Source organism: Acipenser ruthenus, chromosome 4 (genome assembly GCF_902713425.1).
Source record: "Acipenser ruthenus chromosome 4, fAciRut3.2 maternal haplotype, whole genome shotgun sequence".
In the NCBI taxonomy this organism is placed as follows: domain Eukaryota; kingdom Metazoa; phylum Chordata; class Actinopteri; order Acipenseriformes; family Acipenseridae; genus Acipenser; species Acipenser ruthenus.
Genome location: NC_081192.1, coordinates 87,164,879 through 87,191,439, shown reverse-complemented (window position 1 = coordinate 87,191,439; position 26,561 = coordinate 87,164,879). Strand labels below are relative to the sequence as shown.

The window sequence follows — 26,561 nt, the reverse complement described above, 5'->3', positions numbered from 1 at the left end:
GGGCTTTGAACTAGAAGTGGTGAGCGAGGGTGAAGATGATTATTGAACCAGGTAACAATAGACAGATAGCCTTGGCAAGCCCCGTGGAAAAGTGGAGGACGACATAAATCGGGTCTGCAAATCAGCCTTGGACCGAGAGTAACGACACCAACGTTGAATATCATCATCGCCCAGAGTGGAGCTAAGTGTCTGATCGGTTCGCTTTTCTTTTAGTGTGGCTCTGCCCTTGGCTGTTGGTGTTTTTAGTATGTATATGTCTGTGAGGATAGTAGTGTTTTAAGATTCGTCGGGTCGACCCCGGTTATTTTTCTAGCTGTTAGACTATTGTCTTGTGTTTTAAAACTAACTGGTTTTTATATTTTAGGGTTTTTTTTTTGGTGTGTGGAATATTTGCACTTTTTATATATGTATTTTTGTGTGTGTGTGTGTTGGTTTTTGGCACATTTGTTTCTTTGTTTGGATTTTATCTCCCGCTTGTTTTTAGACCGTGAACAGTTCCCGGACTCTGTTTTTGTTTGTACCCCCTCTCCCCCTGATTACTTACTGAAGATTTTGGATTTGTTTAATTTGGTACTTTGGACTGTGTTAATAGCAAAGTCTGGTAACATCTTTTTGTTATTTTGATACTTTAAGGTTCCGAGTCAAACGCAGACCTTAAATACATTTTTTTTTGGGACACTTTTTTTTATATATTTTAAATCCTTTTTTATAGCCTTTTCCTAATAAAGAACTATAATTTATTGTACTTCAGTGTCTCTGTGCATTAATTGGTGAATGTTACAACTGTTCCGGCCCGGGTGTAGAATTTCGAACTTGTGTGTCCAGTATTTAAATACTTAACATAAAATATATCCAGGGTCCTACTGTCCTTTATCCAGTAGGTGGCGTAGTCGGTACTTTTGGCTACTTGGTATTTTGTTGGCGTGTTGTTGGGTCGACACATTATGGCCAGTGGACAGCCCAGCGACCTGACTCCCGACAGTTATATACCTCTAGAGTTGCGGTTGATTTCCTGTGTTAATTCATGTTAATTTATTAATTAAAATAAACACTCAAAAATCCAGACACAAGTCAGGAAAGCAGTTTGGCCTAGAGCTCAGTGCTTGATACAAATGGTCTGGAAAGACCTTGAATTTAATCTCTTATTTTTTAAGCATATGGCAGGAATTGTCAATATATACAAGCGTAAGTTTAAATATACAAAACAGAAACAACCTCCTACAGTTACTGGAATACCGTAACTAGGTATAACTAATGTATATTTAAATACAATACAATGTCTTGCATTTTTACAATCAATAATACAAAATTACAGGAAAAAAATGTATTATATGATTATTAAAATAAACTTCATTGATACGGTTAGCTCACAAGTGACCTTTGAGAAATCCACATACAGTTAGAGAACTTGGGCCTGCCTCTAGAGATCAGTAAATAAATGATTGCCATTGTGTAATGCATTTGCACACAACATCAGAAAACTCTTCTGAAATGCAAATTATAGTAAACCCTCACAGGGGACAATGAAGTACAACAAATGTTTGTTGTAAATGAATCAGTCAAAAATCCAGACACAAGTCAGGAAAGCAGTTTGGCTTAAAGCTCAGTGCTTCATACAAATGGTCTGGAAACCCAATGGAGAGGGCCCCCTGCTGGTGAAATCCAGTGCTTAGTTTAACCAACCAATCGGAACTAATTAAGACTGCATCTTTTTAACTTACATCTACAGTATGTAGCAGTTTTTCATTTTGGAATCGCAAAAAACACATTCAAGACGCAAACAGAAACATATACAAAAAGCTACTAAATGTTCTTCAGTATTAAAATTTTATTACTCATAAAAAATGGCAGTACATTTTAAAGCATTTAAAGCAACATAATCCAAAATATATGGATTTAAAAGTTACATGTATCAAAGTGACAATCATTAAGCATATGTTTCGACACATTAAACTAATACAGTTTGAACTCTGTTTAGGGTTGGTACTATAGGTTACATCTCCATTAAATTAATATTCTCTTCCAGGTGTTTAAGGGTTATAGTACAACAAACCTTAAACACCTGGATCCTTTAAGACTTTGTCAGACTGGTCTTAAAGGATCCAAGTGATTCAGGATCAACAACATGACTGGGAATTAAGGTATACATTCTTCAAAGCAATATAATACAAACTAATAACAACACTTCATCAACAGCGCAGCTAAAGCACAGCAATGCAGGACTGGATTGAACTGGTGAATTGGTGTGGGTTCTTTGATTTATAAACAAATGGAGTTACCAATAAGGTGTTGATTACATATTAATAGTTCTATATAATGACCTTTCTAGGGTTCGAAATGCAACAGCTTACCCCCCAATGATCGACTCACACCAGCTTCACTTAGATTGCAATAAATCTCAGTAGTGCTTGCCTGCCAATGAAGGGACTTTAATAAAAGAAAGAACTCATCTACAATTGCACTTCAGTCTGGTGAAGTAAACAATATTTCATAACTTTAGTTATGAAGGCAATAGAAAGGCTTATGGTCCAAATACAATTATGACTGGTAAAGTTAATTTGATTTTGGTGTAGAAAACCTATATATAGCCTCCAAAGATAATACATTCCATCCTTCAGAACATTCAGAACACAATGTGAAGACAGTCACAAAGTGCACATTCTTCAACTGTCTCCACAGTAAAAATGATAAATATTGTAAAAGCTGCGAGTCTGAAGGGAAGTCCGAGCGCAGTGTGTGAAGTGCTGACTAGCTCGCATGCGTTACAGCTCAAGCAAACTCTATTAGAAAGGCCATGGAGTACTTCTGTCTGCTGCTTCCTTCAATTCCCTACAAGAAAACAACGACAAAGAGACTTTAGTTAGAATATTTAAAGGCTTGGAATTAAAATACAGAAAAAATAAACATTTCATGCAGCAGCAAGATACACTCGTGTCCTTCAGTTCTAATTCACTTCCACATTGAGTGATTTAGAAGACATTTGGAAGCATATTCACCTTCTCCTAAGTGTATTACCCTCTGGCCAGAGCTATGTTGTCCGGTTAGCCTTCTTTTTATTATTATTATTATTATTATTATTATTATTATTATTATTATTATTATTATTATTTATTTCTTAGCAGACACCCTTATCCAGGGAGACTTACTATTGTTACAAGATATCACATTATTTTTACATACAATTACATAATTTTTTACACATTATTTTTACATATATACAGTTGGGTTTTTACTGGAGCAATCTAGGTAAGGTACCTTGCTCAAGAGTACAGCAGCAGTGTCCCCCACCTGGGAAGGAACCCACGACCCTCCGGTCAGGTGACCAGAGCCCTAACCACTACTCCACACTGCTGCCCTTCTTTATACTGTACGCATAATTTTTTCATACATGCAATGCAAAAACCCACCTCTGACTAGAGTCTCCTGCTCAAGATAAATTCCAGTATCATCATATAAAGAGCCAGCTGGAAGACATTCAAAGAGTCAGACTTTAACAGTGAGAGAAGCACACATCTTCAGACAATACTGAACATTACCACCAAGTTAAACTAAGAAGAATATAACAAACAAAGAAACCTTTACAGACAAATTATATAATATATAATTTTTTTTGTCATTTTGATTTACTATATTTTAGTGCTTTTCAGTGTATGAGTGTTTAATTTGATTAATTAAATATTGTTATAATTAAACTTAAATGCTGAACTACATATTGTACATGTATTTATGTCACTGCTGCAGTTATTACAATGAAATAGACTGTCCTGACAGGGCTCTGTATTAATTTTCCTGTGTTGGCAGCGTAGTTCTGGCGTGTGCTTCCCTCAACATCATTATACTCACCCCCACCTGTAAAACATTGAGCACCAAAATCAGAACTGAAACCAAATAAACTAGGGGACAACATCAGATAACAACATTCATCCACATTTCAGAAAAGCAAACACTGTTCGTCATTGTTTATTACCCTATGTCAAGTAGATAAGACTTACCGCTGTTCTCGAATAGATTTATGTAGTCATTCTCTTCAATATCATCGTAATCAGCATCAGGGTCTAACTGGCCATCCCGAGCTGTGTGTGTGTCATGGCCGACATCGTCATAGCCAGCGTCAGGAAGCTCAGCTACAAACCGGTAAGCAACACAAACATTCCTTTAACAGCATTTACACAAACACAGCAGCACTGCTTTATGTAGGTAAGCCTATTGTCTCTGGTTTTGCCAAACATGCAGGCTATGTCTACACAGAGAATATGAACCCACTGAAGTGCCATCAGAAAACAAAGCTTCAACTGGAGAACACACAGTATTAATGTTCTACTACAACGTATTGGGTTAAATAGTATAGATTATATCCTGTGTGTCCAGCTGCCAAATGTCACAGAGTACCTTACCACTGTCCTCCGTTTCATTGACATAGTCATTCTCTTCAATATCATCATATTCAGCATCTTTCTCCTGTGGAACATCTTCAACTTTCTCTGTGTCACTGCCAACATCCTCACACCTGGATTCGGGAAGTTCAGCTATAAAACAGTAAACAAACTCAGAGAGGAAAGAAGACTGAAAAAATATATATATTCATGAACCTCAGAACACAGGAACATAAGCAAATTTACAAATGAGAGAGAGGAAGTCATTCTAGCCATCAGCGATCGTCCAGTTCCTAGTAGATGATTGATCTCAAAGGTTCTCTCCTTTGTTTATTTACAGTTCCAACCAGGCTTTTTTCCTTCTCTTTTGCCAATTGCCGTGCGGCGCAGGGGCTGACACAGGTGAAGCGGCTGGTACAGGTGCAGGGGATGCCACAGGAGCATGTCTTCTTTCATGTCCTCTTCTGCGTCCCTTTGCGAGTCCGGTTCTGTGTCCAGGTGTTCCCTGGGGCGATTTCTTTGTACACTTGGTCCTGGCACTTCACTGGCACTGTCCTTACCACCAGTGGCAGTTTCATCACTGTAAGTGGCAACAACTTTTTCATCTCCTGATTCACTTTCAGATAAATTCTGTAGTAACTCTAAGCATTCTTTAGCAGTCTTAGGTCTTTGACGACTCGTTTTCACTTTCTCCAGTGTAATTGTTGAAGACTGAATTCCTTTGGGTAACTTCTGACATATATAGTAACCTGAGTGAATCTAAAAATAGATCACAGGAGATACCTGCTCACATGACAGACAGTAGACGCTACAAAAGGCTGATTGAATTGCAATAGACACCTTAGATTACAAGAAGCCATTCATGTAACGGCTGCAGACTGATTTAATCACAGTTCAATACATCGCCAGCGCAATACTGACTGATAAATACAAATAAAAAAATAGAATACTGTACTGTATAAGCAAAATACGATTGTTTTCTATGTAGCAGTCAATTTGACTAGTCTGGAGTATGAAGGTATTATATCTCCCTCATTTTTGCATCCCCATGCCTCATACTTTGTCAGGATAATTAATACATATATTTAGGAAAGGTCATAAACGGACAGGCTCATATCTGCCAGACAGGCGGAGTAAATTCAATTTAAAAACTGCAAACGGTCAAATTGACCGCCTTGGTAGTTTTAGTGTTAAACAGTGTAGATTATATGCTGTGTGTCCAGCTGCCAAGTGTCACAGAGCACCTTACCACTGTCCTCTGTTTCACTGACGTAGTCATTCTCTTCAATATCATCATATTCAGCAGCTTTCTCTTGCGGAACATCCTCAACTTCCTCTGTGTCACTGCCAACATCCTCACACCTAGATTCAGGAAGTTCAGCTATAAAACAGTAAACACAGAAAGAAAAGAAGACTGTCTGAAAAATATATATATATATATATATATATATATATATATATATATATATATATTCAGGAACCTCAGAGCACAGGAAAATAAGCAAATTTACAAACAAGGGGAAGCCATTCTAGCCATCAGCGATCGTCCGATTCCTAGTAGATGATTGATCTCAAAATGTTGTCAAGTTGGGTGTTAAAAGACCAACAACATGGCTAGATAACCATTCTGTCCCCTCACCACTCCCTGATTTCATGCAAAAACAAAATACATATTTTCATTTTTTTCTAATGGGATAGAGCACAGACTGATGTGAGTGCTGTTGTGTACGGTATAACATTACACAGTTTATTAGTTATTGAGTGCTTGGGGACCTTGCTTATAGGAACTGCTGTATAGAACTGACACTCAACTCTGTGTACAGCACGTGATTGTATTCTCAGTTCTCCATATTAGTCAAATTGCATGCTTTGTTCTGGTCAGTCTTGGATAGCTAAGGAACTATCTGGCCTGACCACTTCACCTCCTAATTTACTATTTCATTACTCGAAGAATGCCCAATATGGTAATGAATATCGATCCTCAAAATAAAACTAAAAGTAAACGGCTAACAAATCTTAATGCAGTTCACAGGAACCTTCCTTTATACCTACCTGAGTGACCCAATCTTTTCATGTGTAATCTCTGGTCAATTTCTTCATAAACAGGGTCATAGCCTTCACTGGATCCAGGGCCTGGGGAATGAATATTTTCTTATTATAAATTTTAATTGGGGGCCTGAGGACCTACTTAAATACAGTAGCATTGCAGTTTACTTGTCATGTTAGGCAGCACATGTGATTGTGTCAGCAACAAGTAGTTTAACCTGAGGTTTAAATAGGATTGAGAGGAGGGATCAATTAGGGCAGCAATCATGGTGCTTTCCTGTAATGAAAGGCAAGGGCTGGACACAAATCTCAAACCTCACTGTTCAAAATGAACGCCTTACCATTCAACTAAAGAACATGCTCTGTAGTCGAGAGCTAAGTACAGCTCTTATGCTCATGTCAGTATTGTTAACCCATTAGTTGCTAAGAGGAGATTAATTACACGCCCACCAATCTCAGCCTCAGCCTATAATTCAATGACAGGCATTTAGAGCTTTATTAAATAAACACTTCCACTGTATTGCTGCCCCTCCAGAGGGCCCACCCTTGAGATGTACATGTTGACAGATCCAATGCTGTCTTAAATACTCAGCCCTACCTTTGCGTTTCCTGTATCTGCATGTTGTGATGAGGAGAGCGGCTGACACTGCACACAGAGGAATCCCCAGAATCAGGCAGGTGACAATGAAAGCCTGGAGCCACCCAGCCGGCTGGGCTTCGGAAGACTGCACTGCTCCTGAAAGGACAGGGTCACAGGAGGGCTTAGACAGGGCCTTTGAGAAGAGTGCACCGCTTAATTAAGCACAATTAAGACTATCCCGGAACTCAACAGGGCAGGCCCCAAACACAGCTTATACTGAAATACTTCACGCACAAAGGTAAACGTAACCTGGCATAGATAAATTGTGTTGTGGCTTGCAAGACCTGGTTTAGAAACTCTGTACTTTTGGGAGTAGTGCACACAACACAGTTTTTAAAGGGGTTTTTAAACAGCTCTATTGGCTCTAGTGGGAAGACAGTTTACTGAACATTTCTGCAGCAGTTAGTTTTATGGATTTAAGTAGAAAAGCTCCTTTGTACAAATAGTTTCCACTGCCCCCAGCCCCCCGCCCTGCATACGGTATTTAAAAATATATATAAAACAACCATGCTAACTGTAAAGTCATTATTTGTGTGTCTCATAAGAAATGCTTTTGCCACATTTTTGGGGAACTGTCAAAGTGTGAAAAGTGTCTTTCTGTACCAGAGCAGATTACACCAGCATCTTCATTGTGTTCACAGTTATGAAGCCCCGGTGTAGAGGAGCGACAGCCCAACAGAAACATTTCTGTGCCCCTGCAGTTCACATCATCCAGCCAGATCGTCCCATTGCCTTCTCCGAAACGGGCTTCCTGGGTAGCAGTTACTGCAGAGCCACAGAGCAGCTGTGTGCAGACCACGTGGGCATCATTGAGATCCCAGGAATCATCACACACTGTACCCCAGGACCCACTGTAACACAGCTCAACTCTGCCAGAGCACGGGCTGTCTGCTCCTACCAGCCTCACCTGCCCTTCTGCAATTACAAGACAAACGATGGGTCAGTTTGGGTCTATGGAGGGTTACACATCATGTAATGTATTTTAAAAACGTAGAGTTATTAACTAGTATTTGGTTTAAAAAACAGCTAAATATAAGGTATAATATTAATTGACTATTTTAATCAAAGTTTTCTCTCACTTCATAAACTAGTAATATTAAGCAAAACCCGTACATCATCATACAGAGGATTAATATTAATTCTTAGAACAAGTTGAATTCAGAGACACAATATTTACCTGCACAGACTCTTTCTTTGGAAATAGTTGTAACAGCAGGCTTCCTAGTGTGTCCTGCAAAAAAAGAAAAAATAATAAACACTGAGTTCCCAATAGATTACTTGAGTCATGCTGAGAAACGAGTACAAACAAGTACTCGTAACGAGTTATTTTTTCAAGTAAGATTAGTAATTAAAAATCCTATTACATTCAGAGCAAATTTTTTTCAATAACAAAAGCAATAAATCAGCTCCTGATTTCAAAACTGTGGTGACTGTCAAACTCTCTTATAAAGATAGAGAGCCAATCCAGGAGGAAAGAGGGAGCATCAGCTGCAGGTTGGCAGTCAGTGAAGTGTGATTCTGTGTAAGGGAGATCAGATAGAACGTTCACAATGTACAACTGAATTCCCCATTTAACTAGTAAATGCATCACATGCATCCTAATAAACTTAAAAAAAGTAGAAAGAAGCCAGCACTCCTTATAAAATAACTTTTTTAATTAAAGAAAAAAATATATAATGGCAGAAACATAACAAACAAACGCGTTGTGGCAATCAAGCCTTCATCAGTGCATCTTAACCTGCCTTTGGAAGTATTTGTCGACAGCTATTAAATAAGTCAAAACACACCTATTTATTAATGTGTTGATTTCAAAACCAGAAATGCTTCATTTCCCTCACATTTATTATTGACTACCAATCAATGGGAATTAACTTCTTTATTGTGTGTTTTAACAGTCGATTGGAAACACATTTTCCTCTCATCTGGGGTGCTGACATGTTTACTGTACTGCTGTACCAAGGCTGTAAACTTACAATGAAAATATGTTGCAAAACTTGCAAATACATCTGATTTATCATGTAAATGTGACCTTTCTTTAAACCTAATATAAGCTACTGCTGTAGAAACTGGGATATATATTTCTTTATCGGGTTTAATGCCTAAGACTTCAATCCCACAATTCACTGTAGAAATCACATTTATAAGGTAACTAAGGAAAGTGAAAAAAAAAATTTCATATCAAAAGGATAAAAAAAGGTGACAAATTATGCATTTTATTCAGTTTGATCAAGACAGTTTCTATATTAAACAACACTGTCAGACTATTATTGATTGAAACTTAATCATTTTGTAAACAAGGAAAACATTTCTTAAAGGCAGTTATTCAGAAGATATGTGTATCTACATACCACTTATGCATCTTGCACAATAAAACATTTTAATTATGCATTTTTACGGTTTTAGCCTCGTCCACTTCTGGTGACGTTATCCAAGTAATGGGTTTTCTGCACACCTACGCTGGGATATCTGCAGTAACACCCTATATTTTCCAATAAAGTTCAGTACTTTATAGGTAGTCACAGCAGTCATCCTCCACTCTCCATTCTAACTTGGCCGGAGTAAATACCATGACTCCCACTGTACACTCACACGTGACTTCTCACCTAAACACTCAATTCCAGCAACTTCAGAGTCCTGGCATGTATTCTGTCCCCATGGCAATGAGGAGCACTGCCACAGGACAGACTCAAACCCATGACAGTCCACTTCATCAAGCCATTTAGGACCAGAGCCTGCTCCAAACTGGTTAATGTACTGCAGTGTGCCTTTGCCTCCACATCCCAGTTGCTGACAGATCATGTTTACAGTGGTGGAACTCATTTTATTGGAGCAGACACTTCCCCAGGTTCCATTGTAGAATATCTCCAGTCTCCCAGCACAGTCAAACTCAGCACTGACTAGGCGAAGATCCTTAAACTCTGAAACATTAAAAAAGAGTTTTCATTGGCTGTGTACTAGCACACGATTTGTACCTGTAACAGAAACATAAGGATAATGGAATTCAAACCAGTGATAACAGCATAAATGTGAACATACTAGAAGGATTGACACACTTTTCTGTTGCTCAGTTTCTGAATCTGCAATGTATCCACACTTTTATATGTGTATTTAATTTACCTGAGCACACAACCCCAGCATCTTTCTTGTGTCTGCAATTCTGTTCTCCCCGTTTTGCTGAAGGACACTCCCACAGAGCTGATTCGTTTCCCAGGCACTTGACATCGTTCAGCCAGACTGGCCCAGAGCCTTCCCCAAAAGCAGCAGAGACAGGGGCTTGTACTGCAGGTCCACACCCAAGCTGCCTGCATGCAACGTCAGCATCGGGTAAGTCCCAGGAACCATCACAGACTGTCCCCCAGGAGCCCCTGTGGTACATTTCCACTCTTCCTGCACACTGGCTGCCACTGCCTGCCAATCTCACCTGGAGGTGCTCTGTCAAACACGTGCAGTACAAATCAGGATTTAAGCAAAATGTATACCTATTCCACCAGTGAACAATGTACAATACAGAGGTCTTCTCTAGTTACTGTAATACAGCAAAAACATAGGGCCCGATTTTGATCACAGGGAAAGACATTAACAACAACAGGGTATTAACAGTTTGTTAGTGCCTGGTTATGGGGATAAGGTGGGAAATCCTTTACCCTGTGAAGTGAGAGTGTTTGTGCCTGCTCTGTTGGTCAATCATTCGAGGTGTCAATATCATGTTCACCAGAGGGATTTTGGTGGTGATGATGTTGTTTTTGTGTGTATCAAAATATGGCCCTGTGGCAGGGTGTAGTGAGTGAGGGTGAGTTTGGTGTGTGATTCTGTGAGTTAACGAGTTTGGGTGTGGAATGTTTGAAATGTGCCTGGAGCTAATGAGGTGCGACTTGCCCAATTGGCATCTGTATAAAAGGAGGAGTGTGTGGGCAGTGAGTTGGAGAGTGTTTGGAGAGTGGAGTAAGTGTTTGAGGTGAGAATTTGGGTGTTTTTTTTGGTTTATCCAAAATTGGTGTTTTCTTTGGAAACCTTTGTTTTGTGTTTGTACCTTTTGTTTGGCCCTTGTGCCTTTTTATTTTGTGTTTTGGTAAATAAAAGTATTTTGTTTCTATCCTGCGGCTATCCTGTCACAGGCCCATAGTCTTTTTTTAAGTGGTGTCGCATTTTTTTATTCAATACGTTTCATATTGATTTTTTTTTTGTATTATTGAATTCAAAATAAACATTCACCTGTACACAGAACCCCTACGCTAACACTGGAGTTTGCTGATTCGTTAGATTGAGAAAAGTGGCAGCCTTGCAGTGAAGATTCATTTCCTTTACATTCAATCTGTGATAGAAGGACAGGGCCATTCCCAGGAGCATATTTAGAGGGGTTGTATGCTTCTATTGCAAGGCCACAGTTTAAATGTCTGCAGACAACACTGGCATCCTGTAAATCCCATTCAGTGTCTGAAACTCTTCCCCACGTGCTGTTCAAGAACACCTCCACGCTCCCATCACAGCGGCTTTCTCCACCACGTAGCCTTAACAGCCAGTCTTCCTCTGGAAAAACAAATGAATATACACATCTTGATTATTTTTTGGGGAGTCTGTATAGCATGGCATGAGTAGAAAAAAAGCTTAGAATCTCTGAATTCTTTCTCCTTTGTCACAAGAATATGAAGCAGCGTGTTCATGTTTATACTGCACAAATTTATCACGCTATAGGAAGTGTGTAGTCAAACTATGGTTCCATGAATTTCTTCAAAGAGACAAATCTTATCAGCTTGATCCTGTGGGATGTGGAGTCCGGTATTTAGTTTCCCTCCAGAAAAACGAAATTTCGACATCACAGGAAAAAAAAAAACCCATGGAATTAGCTACTTCAATTTTCGATGCATAGCAAAAAACCTGAAAATCAGATTTTTTTCTTAAGTGGTACTTAGTGGCACTAGAGTAGCGCATAAACACTATCTGTAACACTGTGAGAAGTGTGGCGACATTCAGTGTGACGACATTCAGTGTGAACGTTAGCATGAAAATATGTACAATTATAAAATGGCTTGGATAAATTAAACACTGTGAATGGCTGGACATGATCACATGACCATGCACGGCTAGGGACAAATCACCTCTGAAGATCAATCAATTTTCTTTAAATTCTCAAAATCTCCATCTCCTCGGCTGAGGCTGAAGCCCCGGGTTGAAGTACCAAATCCTGCTGGACTGCTGGATCTAAAATCGGGCTGGAGATTGGTTGTGTTGGATCTCAACAACAAAGGGACAATGTATGACAAAAAACAAGAACAACAAAATTTCAAGAATATGGTATAAAAAGTGAAATGCACTGCAGTAATTACAGACATCACTGTTGTGTATTATAATTAGGGACCTGCCTAAATCGCGATTTCGCGAAATTCACCTCTTAGGGGCCAATGAATACAAACAAGTACGGAGAGGGAAAAAAAGAAACCTTGTTTAAATGAACTACTGCACAATACAAGCGACGCAAACTACGTGTCTTCCTTTTGTAGATAGCCCTTTTTTATTCCTTCGCCGTCCCGTGTGCATTGCACTTAAGCAAAAAACAAACAAACAAAAAAAAACGTCCACAAGTAACAATTACAAAATAAATTATCCAAAGCAGTTAACATTCTTGTTTACTATTCAAATGACAAAGTTTTAATCAGTCTATCAGTGCGTCTTTACTGCTTTTATGTGATCTGTACTGTGCAGGAGGGGGCGGGACAAAGTTGGTGCTGCATTGTTTTGATTTAGGTTGCTAAAATCTAGTTTTCAGCATTGGAGGGAAAATAGTAGAAATGGACGACAAAAAAAGCAAGGTATATTTCGGCTGATGATCATTTCAAGATATTTCCCAAAGGAACTGTTCATGCAGACTGAGGTAATTGTTTTCCATATCTTAATGTGTATTTGGAGAAAATACGATCGATCGCTATTTAGCTTCAGAATCAAACATTAAACAAAAGGCTACTACAGAAACAGAACGTAAAATAAACAGCTTTCAGAAACCAAACTGGAAAGTCAGCCGAGACAAAAAGTATTCCTGTCTGCAAGTTAAATCAGTACTAAAATGATCCAGCACAGCCACCTCGCTTCAACCTGCTGCTTACATTTTGAATTTTAGACCTGAATAGCCACGTCTTCTTTGTTTTGACTCGGTACTAATAAAATAAATTATTGGATGAGACAAATAACATGACAACGAAAGTACTGCATACATTGACCTTATTAAAGTATGCCAGATGCCCTTGGGTAACCAAGTTTTGGGACTGTTTCTAATCGATTTCCACATCTGTATAACTTGGCAAAGCTTTGCCTTAACTTCCAACCAATTCAGTGGATGCAGAACATGCAGTCTCAATGTATGGGCAAGTCAACTGTAGGGGGATGCTGCATACTCGCCTTTAACAAATGCCAGCACTATGTTTTAGTAAGGAAGCAAGTAGCACTATTTTTAGGCTTTATAGTGTTCTGAAATACTGTCTACTTAGGTTTATTTAATGTTTAAACAGGTCCGCGAAATGTCCGCAAAATCCTAATTTTATTCCGCAACATACCCGTGAAAAATACGTAAATTTACCGCGATTTAAGTAGACCCCTAATTATAATGCAGTCAACAGTTTTGTTCAGGTTGACTGATATGATTGATGTGACATTCTGCATCACTCATGCCTTGCTGACTGTCCAGTAGATTCTGAGTCAAATAAAAGTACGAGTATGATTACTGTAAGAGGGAAACAGTGATTTCAAACGTCAGCTTTACTTACCAAAGTGTATAAAACATGAAAATAAGCAGTTATAGTTTTTCAAATTGCAAAAATGTACTCAGCAGTAATACATTTTTCCAGCAAATTTGTAGCTTCTAAAGACAAAGAATAGGAACTATTTTGCACTGGCAGAAGGATACATTGCATAAAACCTAATTTAAAGTTTAGAAAATAAACATAGCCATTTTATAAGTGGAATAACCTGCTACCGGGTGTGCAGTAAGACACATTTTGAAAAAAATAATAATAATGTTTTCAAACCTGTAATTGCTATAAAATGTTAACATATGACGAATAAATCACAAACAAATGACCTAAACTGTGTTTTTCATTAACCCTTTACGCTCTTGTGTACTATACCCTCAGAGATAAAAACTTTTTTTTTTTTTTAACAATGAAAACAAAAACGCTGCTAATAACGCTAATAACAATACTAATTACCCCCACATAGGAAGCCAACAACTTCCCATGTGGGGGTACTTCCTCCCGCAGAATCCGAGGTTGACAAAATGCCCTATACAGACTAGGGCTGTCAGTTAAGCCTCCAAATAATAATTGATTCGGAAATCACATTAGCACGATTATCTAATAAAGAAATAGGCATAACGACTGCTTGAAAATGCCAAAATCAATGCTACATATCAATTTCTGCCAGAACAGGATGGGCAAAATCCTGCCCATCCTGTCTTACCTTCAATATACTCTTGCAGGAAACTATTTTCCTACTCTGTTGTATTACTAAAGACCCCAGTTTCACACGCGATGATCAATACTCAAGAACTTAGTTCCGTGGAAGCCGTTTCCACGGTACTGTCAGTCCTGGCTCATCAGCCTCAAGGTGTGTCAGCTGCTGCCTTTTATCATGAAATGCTCTGCCAAGACACGTCCACCGGCCGGTCAGGGATCTGCAGCCGCCCAACCCCTGGCTGCCATTCCCTGTCAACACACACAGCTGGCAAGCAAGTCCCTGCAGAGCGTCTGGCTCCTTTTTAAGTTTTCAAAAAGTATTTACAAAAACAAGTGAAAGGAAAACAAACACAATACAAATCATGCTATATACATCAGCAGGGCCTCAGCCATACCACATGGTCTTAGTCAAGAATATAATGCTTTTTTAGCTTGTCCTGTACCCACTGAAGCCAGCTTGTCTTACCTGCGCAGATGATGCTGGCATCACTCCCATGGCCACACACCCGTTGGTCCCAGGACACCATGCAGTCCCCCAGGCGTGATTCGTTCCCTCTGCAGTGAAAGCTGTCTTTCCAGGCTCGGCCAGTCCCTTCTCCAAAGTGAAATCCTTTAGGTGTGGAAGTGGCAGCACCACAGTGAAGGTGTCTGCAGATCACATCAGCATCTTGCAGATCCAGGTACTCATCACATACAGCACCCAAGAGGCCTCCATGTAATATCTCTACTCGGCCTGAACACCTGCTGCCCCCACCCACTAACTGGGGCCCATCCTTTCCTGCAATCATTCGAAAACATGTTTATCATTATAGTATTCTAACAGTTGTTTACTGAAACAATTCAAAGAAAACATCATGCACAATTGATATCTCATATATACTGTTATCTGAACTGTCTAGAATCACATACGGATTTGACTCAAGAAAATGAAAATGTTGTTGTTGTCTGCAATAAATCAATATCATTGCTGCAAGCTGGATTTTCAGTAGGAACCCAGTCAACCCTTATAAAGATTACCATAGTAACAACACAGCAGTGTAATAAAGCATAGTGAAAGCATGGTAAAGCATAGCATATAGAAGGCAAACTTAGTAAAACTGCAAAAATACTGTGGTAAACTTGTATAAGCAAATACCATATTACTTCAATTTGGCGCCGCTGCATTTATTTTAAATTGATCAAAATGACTACGGCCCTTAAAGGAGGGCAGCGATTATACGAGGGCGGCCTTTATTAATAATACTATGCTTTACAAACGCTGCAATATTTTAGAAACTGCGCCATGAGAGGCTCCGATCTGCAGCACTATACTCATGTGTGTTTTTGGGGCTTGAATACAGTACATTTACTGACAGTTAATGAGAGCCTATTAGGTGGGAGGTCAGGGGAGGACTCTCTGTAAGAGAAACCGAAACTAAATCTTCTCATAGATAGTAAGCAAGTTTTTTTTTTCTTGTTTTTTTTTAATATAATTGTACAGGACTGAGTAAAATTCCAATTGAATAAAAAACAAAACAACTGCTGGATTGAGGTTGCAGTCTCTTCGGGGGTGTCATGTACATAGGAGTTGCGCGTTTATATTTTTATTTTTTGAGCAGGGGTAAAAAAAAAAATACTTTTACGTTTCTTTATTGAGAGCGGCGTTTATTCGAGGGTGGTGTCTTTTAAATAGCTGATATCTGAGTGAGGCGTTAATTCGTGAGCGACGTTAATTCGAAGTAATACGGTATTTGTTTCAGTTCCATACTCTTAGCTGGTCACCAGTTCTGCAGCAGGTGCTAGAATTTTCAGCAGTATATAAAGACACACTAATAAATCAATAAGTATTCTTATTCTTTCTTTTACTTCCCCTACCAGAGCAGGTGACAGCAGCGTGGCTCCCGTGAGTGCAGCTGTGATCCTTCCTTGACACAGGGCAGTCAAACAGAATGGACTCATTGCCCCAACAGTCAAACTGTTCCTCCCACATTGGACCCTTTCCTTCACCAAAGTGAGCCCCTCCAGGGGTAGCTACTGCAACTCCACACTGCAGCTGTTTACAGACCACACTGGCATCGTGCATATCCCAGTGTGTATCACAAAGGGTCCCCCAGGTTTCTCCAAACTGCACCTCCACCCGACCAGAGCAGGAATCCTCCCCATCCACCAGTCTTGGAGCTCTGTGATCTTTTAATACAAGTACAGGTATTAAATATAATACTATTTAAGACTAATTATCATTATTTCAGATTCAGAAAAGTGAATTGACATTTCTTGTTAATTCGCATGACGTCCTAATGGAATACTTTAAACACTGAATCGGCATCCCTTCATTTATTTATCATGTTTAAACAGATTACATATAGCAACAATTCAGTAAAATAAAAGAAAGCTATTAGAAAATGTCTTGCATTTGTTATGATGTTTTAAAATGGCAAAAAAAGTGCAGATGAAAAAAGACTTACTGGATCAGGGAATTACCTGATCCAGAAGAGGGTCCTTACATCCGGATTCAGTCAACCTGTCCCAAAATCTGTCAAATTGGATGGAAATCAACTCGGATTACTGAGACATCAGAGGTAAGTCCGGTCAGACTATTGATGAATAATAATCACAATCAGCATCAGAATTTCACTAGCCTTTACTTTACCAAGCCAGCAAGCAAATTCAGAGTGAAACAAATGGATATATGTTGTGTTGCATTGGCATTTTTCTTTTCGCTTCAGTGCCTAATGCCACTTCATATTGAATCACAGGTATGTGTGGACAAATTGTCTGCTTGGTTATTTACTAGATTTCACATGTTAAGTCTCAATGTAAAATGTAATGTTTATTTTTGTAGTTTATATTCATGTTTGTGAAATTTTAAAGACTTTACTGATGCTACCACAGCTCCAGTTCATACCTTAACAACATGGGGCTGAATAACTCTTGTGGTAGCTATGAAATTTAAATTGGTTTATGGACAAAATACAGCAAATGACAAATGTCATAATTCTGACAAGTAATTTCTTGAATAGCCTTTTACCATTCCTCTGCGGTAACACTAGGAATGAATCCAAAATTGCAAATATTACGGAAGCATACGGAAATCTAGTTGTTATTTATAAAAAATAAAAACTCAGACAGAGGATGTCTCATTCTTCTTCTTCTTATTATTATTATTTCACTTTTAATTTGCTTGCTGGCTTTGTAAAGGCTAGTGAAATTCTGAAGCTGATTGTGATTATTATTCATCAATAGTCTGACCGGACTTACCTCTGATTTCTCAGTTGATTTCCATCCAATTTGACAGATTTTGGGACGAGTTGACTGGAACCTGGATGTAAGGACCTTCTTCTGGATCAGGTAATTTACATCAGAATTCACTTAGGTCAGAGATTACCTGGTTTTGGGATGTTGACTGTGAACCCTCTACAACCTACATGTATTTCAAAATTAACTAAAAATGGAGATCTAGACAATTATCATATTTTTCAAACAGTCACTAAGAGAAACTGCAACAATAAAATGTTATCCATTATATATTTACAATAATAATCATTTTGAAGTTAGTTTGGAAGTTATCTGTTTTCACACTGATTATTAAAACTGATGTGAAAATGTTTATTGTGCTTGTGTAGCATTGTGTAGTAGATAAAACAACCACCAAAGTGACATAAAATAAGCATCAAAACCAGGAACCATACTTAGGAATTAATTTAGGTGCCAACATCTCACTTTGGAATTACTAGCCTAGCCTAATTCTGAAAACCTTGTTCTGCCTCTTCAGTATATAAATAATAATAATGAAAAAACTATGACAATTACCAGAACACACAACTCCAACAAATTTACTTTTCTGGGGATAGTTCACGGAATCTATAGAAAAACTAAGATCTGAATTGCACTGCCAGATGAAAGATTCATTCCCATTGCAATGCACAGGAACAATCCAGAAAGGGCCAATTGTTTCTCCAAAGTAGGCTCCTGTTTTCACTGATACAGCTGATCCACAGTCCAGTTGCCAACACAGAACTTGAGCCACATTGGAATCAATAGCATCATCATGAAATGAACCCTTTGCTATACTACTAGCAAGTTCCAGTCGTCCAGCACATGGGCTTCCTCCATCAGCCAATGACAAATGAAGAGCACCTGTAACACAAATGGTTTCAATTATGAATGCTTTAAGGACACAATCATGATAATGCAAAGCACTAACACTAGCACATGTTGTTCGTGTATAATTAAGGTGCCAAAACAAGCGCAACCAGACTTTGTTTTGTGACGTGGTTTTGGCATCTTGCTTAATTTTTTTATAAATTTTTTTTTTTTCCCCCGTTTGCCCTCATGAGTTGGTTAAATGTTCAGAGTGTGGCCTCATTAACAAGTTCACTTGAGCAGCTTTGAAGACGGCACTTTGGCTTGCAACTGCATTTCAAAAGAACGTCCTCAGAGCAGCTCACATCAAAGTGCAAATCCTAGATAAATCGAGGAATTGCTGTAAACTGTTCCTTTCCACTCAGACATGACACATGCATTAAAGCTCCCAACATGGCCGCCACCAATCAAATTTGTGTGCCTCTGGGTGAAATGTTTGATCACCTCATGAGTAGAGGCATTCCAAATCTGCAGATAACGGAAGTGGAAATGGAAGAATTTGCAGGCTCCTGCAGAATTCACAGTCTTCCACATATCCAGCATATTCTGCAGCTGCATCGTTATCATAATTACCATAAACAGACTGCTAAAGTGACCTATAAAATATATCTTAGTTGTTCAGTTCTAGTTTTGTTAAATTAACAGATGTTTTGTCTCCTTCAAAAAGTAGGAGAATTAAAGACTAGAGGCTTTGAAAATGTGGCCCAATAAGAAGTCTCATGTGATTTTACTGACAAAAATGCTTTATATTAAATTGGAAATAATAATTGTTTGATAAGATACTTGATTTACATTTTTATAAGCCATTATTAATGCAAATATTAAACACATAAGATGCTATGCAGAACACTCCGCAGATATCTATTTAAAATGTTTGCATATTTTCCCGCAGATTTGTACTGCCTCTACTCATGAGCATTCAGACATATGCAGAAGATATGGTGAGAAGAGCGAGGGAGATTATGGCAGAATACGTAACAGTAAAACAATCTGATCTCACATGCACGCTCTCTTTCGCTATAGCACTTCCACTACCATATGTAGGGGTGACAAAGGTCGTAACAAACACAAAACAAGACTTGAAACCAGGTTACATTTGTAACATGCCAAGTTACCAAACGATAGCTTTGTCTAAACCAGGATACACTTCGATATATCTACCAGAGAGAGATAGGTGTTGCCAGCCTCAGCATTTGTGATGTGTATGCCTATTTAATAATCTTTTAGCAATTTTTTCTAAGCAATGCTCTTGTTTACTTTGCATACATGCAGAATCAACGAGACACAGTCCTGCAGAACCAACAGAGTGGCGACATATACATCATTTTATTTAAAAAAGAAAGACTCAACAAAACATGTTTTTGTTACTCTCGTTATAAATAAATACATATATTATCTATTATCTATTATAAGTTGATTAAACAGCAACTGCCTCCTTTTATTTACAATCAATATTTTTTTTTTCTTTAGGAAACCAGATTTTTGGCCTAAATGCAATACCTGCTATTAACAACTATGTTGCACTCTGAAATCACATACCTTTGCATACAACAGCCGCTTGCATTCTGAGATCACACTCATGGTGGCCCCAAGTGTCTGAAGGACAGTCCCAGAGATTTGTCTCGTTCCCAGTGCAGTGAACTCTGTCCAGCCAAATGGGAACGTCATCAATATAGCTATAAAATCTAGAATATGATTCTGCTTCTCCACACCCAGCTTGTCTGCAGGCCACATGAGCTTCATTTGTTCCAAAGTCATTCCAGCAAACTGCTCCCCATTGGCCTCTGTAATAGAGCTCCACTCTGCCACCACAGGTATTGTAAACAGTCACCAATCGTATTTTCTTTGTTCCTGTATAAACACAAGGGGGGTTATTCAATTGATCTAAACCAGTGTTGCTCAAAGTTTTTAAATGCCACCCCCCTTTTTAGCATACATTTTGTTGCGCCCCCCCATATTAAAACGTTAGACCATAACTTTATATTTTAACAGTTTTTTTTGCGTATTTTTTCCTTAACCACAAAAAAATCCAGATTTAGCTAAATACATACGCGTATCAGAAAATCAACATTTAATATCAGTCTAGAATTTATTTATTTATTTTTTCTTTTTTACACTCCGGGTGAACATTTTGACATGTTAAACCTGGTTCACTGATTTATTTCTAACAAATAAATCAGTGAATTTAAATATTTTTTTTACACTTGGCAAGTCAACATTTAGCTAACATTTCTAACAAATAAATTTGTGAAAAAATACATGTAACTGAACTCTTTATCATTCAGCAATTAAATCTTAGGTTTTCACAAAATACACACATCGGGAGCGAAGCGAACGACACGAATACAGCACGAGTACAAAAAATGTAGCTAGTCATGAAAAGAAAAGACTGTCTCCTTTTGCTCCTTTTGTGGATTAAATAAAATAAATAAAACACAGAAGAACATGGGAACACCACACACTAAAAAGGAAACAGTTTAGGGAATACCACCGGCTTGTGAAAGAGCTAATGTGATTATTATTATTATTGGTCAACATTATTAAAACAAAGAAGCATCATTTTACAGAAATACGAAACCAGTGCATGGCGCTCCCCGTCACTTTGAATAAAATTAAGGTGAAATAAAGAGAGATAGACATACCATCAATTTCCAATTGTTCTGCTATTTCTTGATATGTGCGTCCTTCTTTTTATTGTCTTTAACAACGGACACTGGCATCATAAAGAACATTATATTTTTCGACTTTAATGATTAAATTCTCATTGATGTCGATTTTTTTTTTTATTTCTGTGGTAATCTCTGTGTGAGTAAGACAGTACCTTTGACCTTATTTCTGATTGGTCCATTGCGACACGAACAGCGCGTAGCAAAATACAAATAAAACAAATGTATTTCTATATTTGCTCGCTTCATTCATGCATCTTGCTTCGCTTGCGTTGTGCATTACTCAGTTTAAATCAATAGTTTTAATTATTTTTGCTCGCGTCCGGTGTGCTCTTTTAACATGCAAGCCCATGCCCATTGACACATTTGAGTTGGCATTGTATGTTGCAGAGCTGCACTTACACTCCGACTTTTAAGAAAGTGTTTGTTAACATTTATGATTTTAGCTTTTTTTTATTTACAGAAATGCACCTTTAGTCATAGTCACGCCCCCTTTAGTGACTCTCCACGGCCCCCCAGGGGGGCGCGCCCCCCAGTTTGCACACCACTGATCTAAACAAAGGTGGATCCAAAAAAATATATAGGGCCCTATTCATAAAGGGGGCTTACCAGCAGGGCTAGAATAATACACAGGCAAACTAGCCCTAACAAGCCCAAAACAAAAGTTGTTTTTTTTTGTAAACAGATACAGAATTGCGCACAAACTGGAAGAACACTCACTGACATTTAAACCAAGGCAGTGTATCTCACGTGTTCACACAAAATCAAACTGGCTGACCTGGAACTTACTCCTGCTCACTTTCGCGTGGTGACACAAGTAAATTCCAGGTCAGTCAGTTTGATTTTGCTTGAATACAGAAAACTATTTCTCTTTTGGGGGCAGCAAAGCATAAACACAAGAAACAGGAAGAAGTAGAATGCAAGCGGCAAAGGGAGACTTAGAAATATTTTTACAAATCGGTGCTGGAAGGCCCGAACCGTCGAAAACCTTACCCCCAACCCTGGAGAACGAGCATTTTCTTTAACAAAGCGTGTCAAAAAACACCTCCCATCAACAGTAAAGCAAGGAAAGCTCACTGCCTTTGCTGTGTTGGTGATTGAGAAAGATGTAAGCCACTTTAAACTGCGATGTGATGGAAATGAAAAGTATCAAAAGAAGAATGCCAATTAACAATACTGTGCTGAAATTAGTATACGCTGTCTTCAACCATGTAGCCAAAGCACAGCGAGCTCAGGAGACATCGTCCAGCTTGCAATGCTTTTACCACAGATTGTTATAATGTGGAAATATGCTGGATAGCCTAGATGGAATTTATGCAGTAACAAGTGACTGACTTGACGGATCTTAGACGTGATCTGGCAGCTGATGAAAACTGGCACAAAACTAGGCTCTTGTCTACACCTAGCGGAGAGCCATGTTTTCCTACACTTGCCAAGTTTGCCATTAATATGTTGGCTTTGCCACACAGTACTGCAGAATTAGAACAATTTTTTCTCAGATGAACCTTGTAAAAACAGACGTAAAAAATGAACTGTCTACAGACATTATGAAGGTAATTCTGACCATGCTGTTAAAAACAGCACCAGCTTCAAACCAACGAAGCAAATGATCCAGTTTGCAAATGTGTCAATTTATGACCATAAGAAGTAAATAAGACTGTGACAGAGACATAATGATTCTTGGTGATAAATCTCCCTCCCAACCTGTGAGGGCGCTGTGTAAAGAGTACAGAGTACCCTGGACTGGATGGCCAGACAATTAATTCCCAAGGTTAGGCGGATGTCGGTCATCTAGAAAGGGGATGGAGCTACGCTACACTAAATCATCGACCCAGAAGGGAAACGATGTGGCAGCCGTGGATTGGAGGAGCGGTTGCAATCGTTAACCAAGGGGTCATGATTGACAGTATAAAAGGGGACGTAGCGACATGATCTGTTCCTTTGTTATGGTTAACGCTAACCGGAAGGAGTACCGTATTGTGAATCATGAGTTTTGTTTTTTTTTGTCGTGTCTAATTATACTTGTTTGTTATTGACGCCTAAGACGATCCGGAGCTGTTGCTACAGGCCAGCACAAAACCCAAACACTGCACTTTGTTTCACGATAAATTGTACTTGTACCACAAGCACTACTTTGGACTGGTGACCGTGTTTGTATATTGTGGGTGTATTAAAGACTGTGTTTATTGTTTCGGGACTGAAGCCGTGGGTTAAACTAAGTAGTACACAGCCTTGTGTACTACCATTCATTATTATTTACCATTTGTCATCAGACTTTGGATTATAAATAAAATAAACTTGCACCTGGATTATTGTTGCCTGTCTGTTATTGATCACTGCATCTTTCCTGCACCTGCACATGTGGTGTCAGAGTGGGATGGATCACACTTCACTAGCTGCGCTGCTGGAGGCGCTGGACAGCAGAGGGGAGGTCGAGGAAAGACGGATAGAAGAACGGTATATGGCGCTGATCGAGAGGGTCGGGCTGGCGATACCGTCCAATGTACCAGCAGGACCCATGACGACGACCCCAAAGGCAAGGGCACAAAAGATGAAGGCGGAAGATGACCCGGAAGCTTACCTGGTCGCCTTTGAGCGGCTGGCTACCACCACGTCATGGCCCAAGGAATTCTGGGCAAGCCAGCTGGGACCCTGCCTGCTTGGGGAGGCTCAAGCAGCCTACCAGGCCACGACGGACGCTGAAGCCGCCCCAGAACGACCCGGTAAAGCAAGCCATCTGAACATCACGGGGGAAGCACACCGAGTACGGCTCTGGGAGTACTGGAGATCCCTGGATACACGCCCCAGGGTTGTCGCGCAGAATTTGTGTGACCACATGGTGCACTGTCTTAACCCCACCCAGAAAAAGAGCTTGGAGATGGGCGAGGCTATGGTGGTAGTGTAGTTTTGCCATGTGGTCGGCGCCGAAACCCAGGCATGGATACGGCGCCACAACCCAGACAACCTGGAAGATACTGTGAAACTAGCAGAGGATTTGAAGACTCTCTGGTTTCCTCACAGGCCGGCCTACTCACCGCTCCAACACAACGGAGCAGCCAAGCACCACCTCCTCTCTCCACTCCACCATCACCAGGACCGGGACCGAGACCTCCTAGACCGTCGACCCCAATGGGCAACCTTGCCTCCCCTCCATGAGTTGCTGCCCCTGCCCCGTTGCCCTACCAGCAATGGGACAGATATTTAATCTCTGCTCCCCTCCTTCCCCCTACCTGTTTTAGATATCACCAGCCGGGACACCAGGCCAGGTTATGCCCATCTGCAATGGAATGTGACGTGGCAGCTTGATATTGGGTATCAGAAGCAGGTAAGCGAGGGGAAAATGGTCGGGAGGGGCCTTGTATTGTTTATGTGGTTTTAGGGAATGTGAAAACCCATGCATTAGTGGACAGGGTGTGAGCAGCCCTTAATTCGGCCAGCTCTCTTGGGTGGTGTGTCAAGGTCAGGTGGCTATCTCCTGTATCCATGGAGATACGCCGACATACCCCACTGTAAAAGTATATTTACCGGTAGGACCAATAAAATGTCACCTAGTAGTTGAGGTGGCGGAAAGGCTACCACACCCAGTAATTCTGGGCTGAGACTGGATAAACTACAAAGAATTGGTTAAATTAATGGCAGTCTCGACCGCACACGTAAACATGGCAGAAAAAGGGAAAGGAAAATTATTGGTGATGTTTTTCCCTTTCAGGCTGAAATGTTTTCCCCCTTTTTTGTCCAAGAAAAACTAACAAAGACAGACGGATTGGACAATGGGAGGGAGCATTAATGAGACAAGGCTAGGGTCTGGTGGGAGAATGCTCGGATGGTAACAAATGCCAATCAAAGGGAGTTGGTATGCATTGTGACCGAGAGGGCGAGGTTACTGGGCCATCCAGGGCAGAGGCTACTCCAGCCCCTCTCAATATACCGGACCAGTGGGCCTCGAGCACGGACTTAGTGTGGGGCCAAAGCAATGACCCCACACTGGTGCATGCTCGGGAACAGGTCCGATCTATTGACGGTAAGGATGATGGTGCTGGGGTGCTAGTATTTCCACACTTCATTATCAAGGGGCAATTGTTATATAGGGTAAACCTTGTCACAGGCACAGGACAGCCTGTAACACAATTGATGGTTCCCCCGTCTTGTCAGTTCGAGTTCATGAGACGCATGATATCCCTTTTGCAGGGCACCTCGGAGCTGATAAAACGAGGGAACAGATATTGGCTCGATTTTATTGGGTAGGGCTTCATAAGGAAGTGTCGAAATAAGTAGTCACATGCCCAGACTGCCAGAGAGTAGCGCTGGGTCGAGTGTGCCCCGCCCCTTTGGTCCTATTGCCAATTATTTCCACTCCCTTTGAACACATTGTGTTCATAGGACATAGGGGGCCCTTTGCTACCTTCTGATTCCGGGTACACGCATATATTAGTGGTGGTAGATTATGCAATGCGATACCCGGAAGCAGTTCCTTTGAGGCCACTAGTGCAGCTGCAATAGCCAAAGAACTAGTGCAGATTATGGCTAGAGCAGGGATCCCCAAGGAAATCTTGAATGATCATGGAACTAACTTTCTGTCTAACACGTTACAGCAAGTTTATAAAATCTTAAAAATACGTCCCATCAGGACATCTGTTTATCATCCACAGACAGATGGTTTGGTGGTGCGTTTTAATCAGACCTTAAAGCAGATGCTGAGACGATTTGTGAACCAAGAGCATTGGGCATTGCTTCTACCCTACCTCCTTTTTGCAGTGAGAGAGGTGCCGCAGAGTTCAACAGGGTTCTCCTCTTTCAAGCTCTTGTACGGCAGACAGCCTCGCGGCATCCTCAATCTGTTGAGAGAGGGGTGGGAAGAGCACAAAGGCTCGACCAAAAATGTAGTGCAGCATGTGCTCCTACTTAGAGATCGCCTGGATCTGGTTGGTCGTTTGGCCCAGAACAATCTCAAATCAGCTCAGCACCGGCAACAGCAGCATTACAAATAAAATGCAAGAATTCAAAACCTTTCGACCAGAAGACAAAGTAATGCTACTTCTTCTCTCATCAGAATTGAAACTTTGTGCTAAATGGCAGGGGCCATATGAGGTGGTTCGGGCTATAGGAAAGGTGAATTATGAAATTAGACAGCCCGATTGCTGTAATGAACGGGAAATTTATCATGTAAATTTATTAAAGCCCTGGCAAGCAAGGGAAGCCTTATTTATAACCCCAGGCTAAGTTAATTGAGGAGTTCAATTATGTTTTCTATGACTTGCCCGGTAGAACTAAC

General features: G+C 39.9%; 1 protein-coding gene across 2 annotated transcripts; it reads right to left on the bottom strand.

The window, feature by feature from the left end:
* Positions 1-1,824: 1,824 nt before the first annotated feature.
* LOC117399625 (antigen WC1.1-like) lies at positions 1,825-21,431 on the bottom strand. 2 transcript variants are annotated; one of them, XM_059023029.1, is made up of 17 exons: positions 21,266-21,431; positions 20,163-20,474; positions 18,291-18,617; positions 16,356-16,667; positions 14,968-15,279; positions 11,272-11,586; positions 10,177-10,491; positions 9,663-9,977; positions 8,237-8,290; positions 7,663-7,974; positions 7,018-7,155; positions 6,426-6,506; positions 5,623-5,754; positions 4,395-4,526; positions 3,993-4,124; positions 3,408-3,464; positions 1,825-2,829 (listed from the first exon to the last, which is right to left on the bottom strand). In XM_059023029.1, exons 2-17 carry the CDS (start codon positions 20,185-20,187, stop codon positions 2,822-2,824), a joined length of 2,967 nt encoding a protein of 988 aa, XP_058879012.1. In that variant the 5' UTR covers positions 20,188-20,474; positions 21,266-21,431; the 3' UTR covers positions 1,825-2,821. The 2 variants fall into 2 exon arrangements, with proteins under 2 accessions (XP_058879012.1, XP_058879013.1); XM_059023030.1 differs by lacking the exon at positions 18,291-18,617.
* Between the last annotated feature and the right edge of the window lie 5,130 nt (positions 21,432-26,561).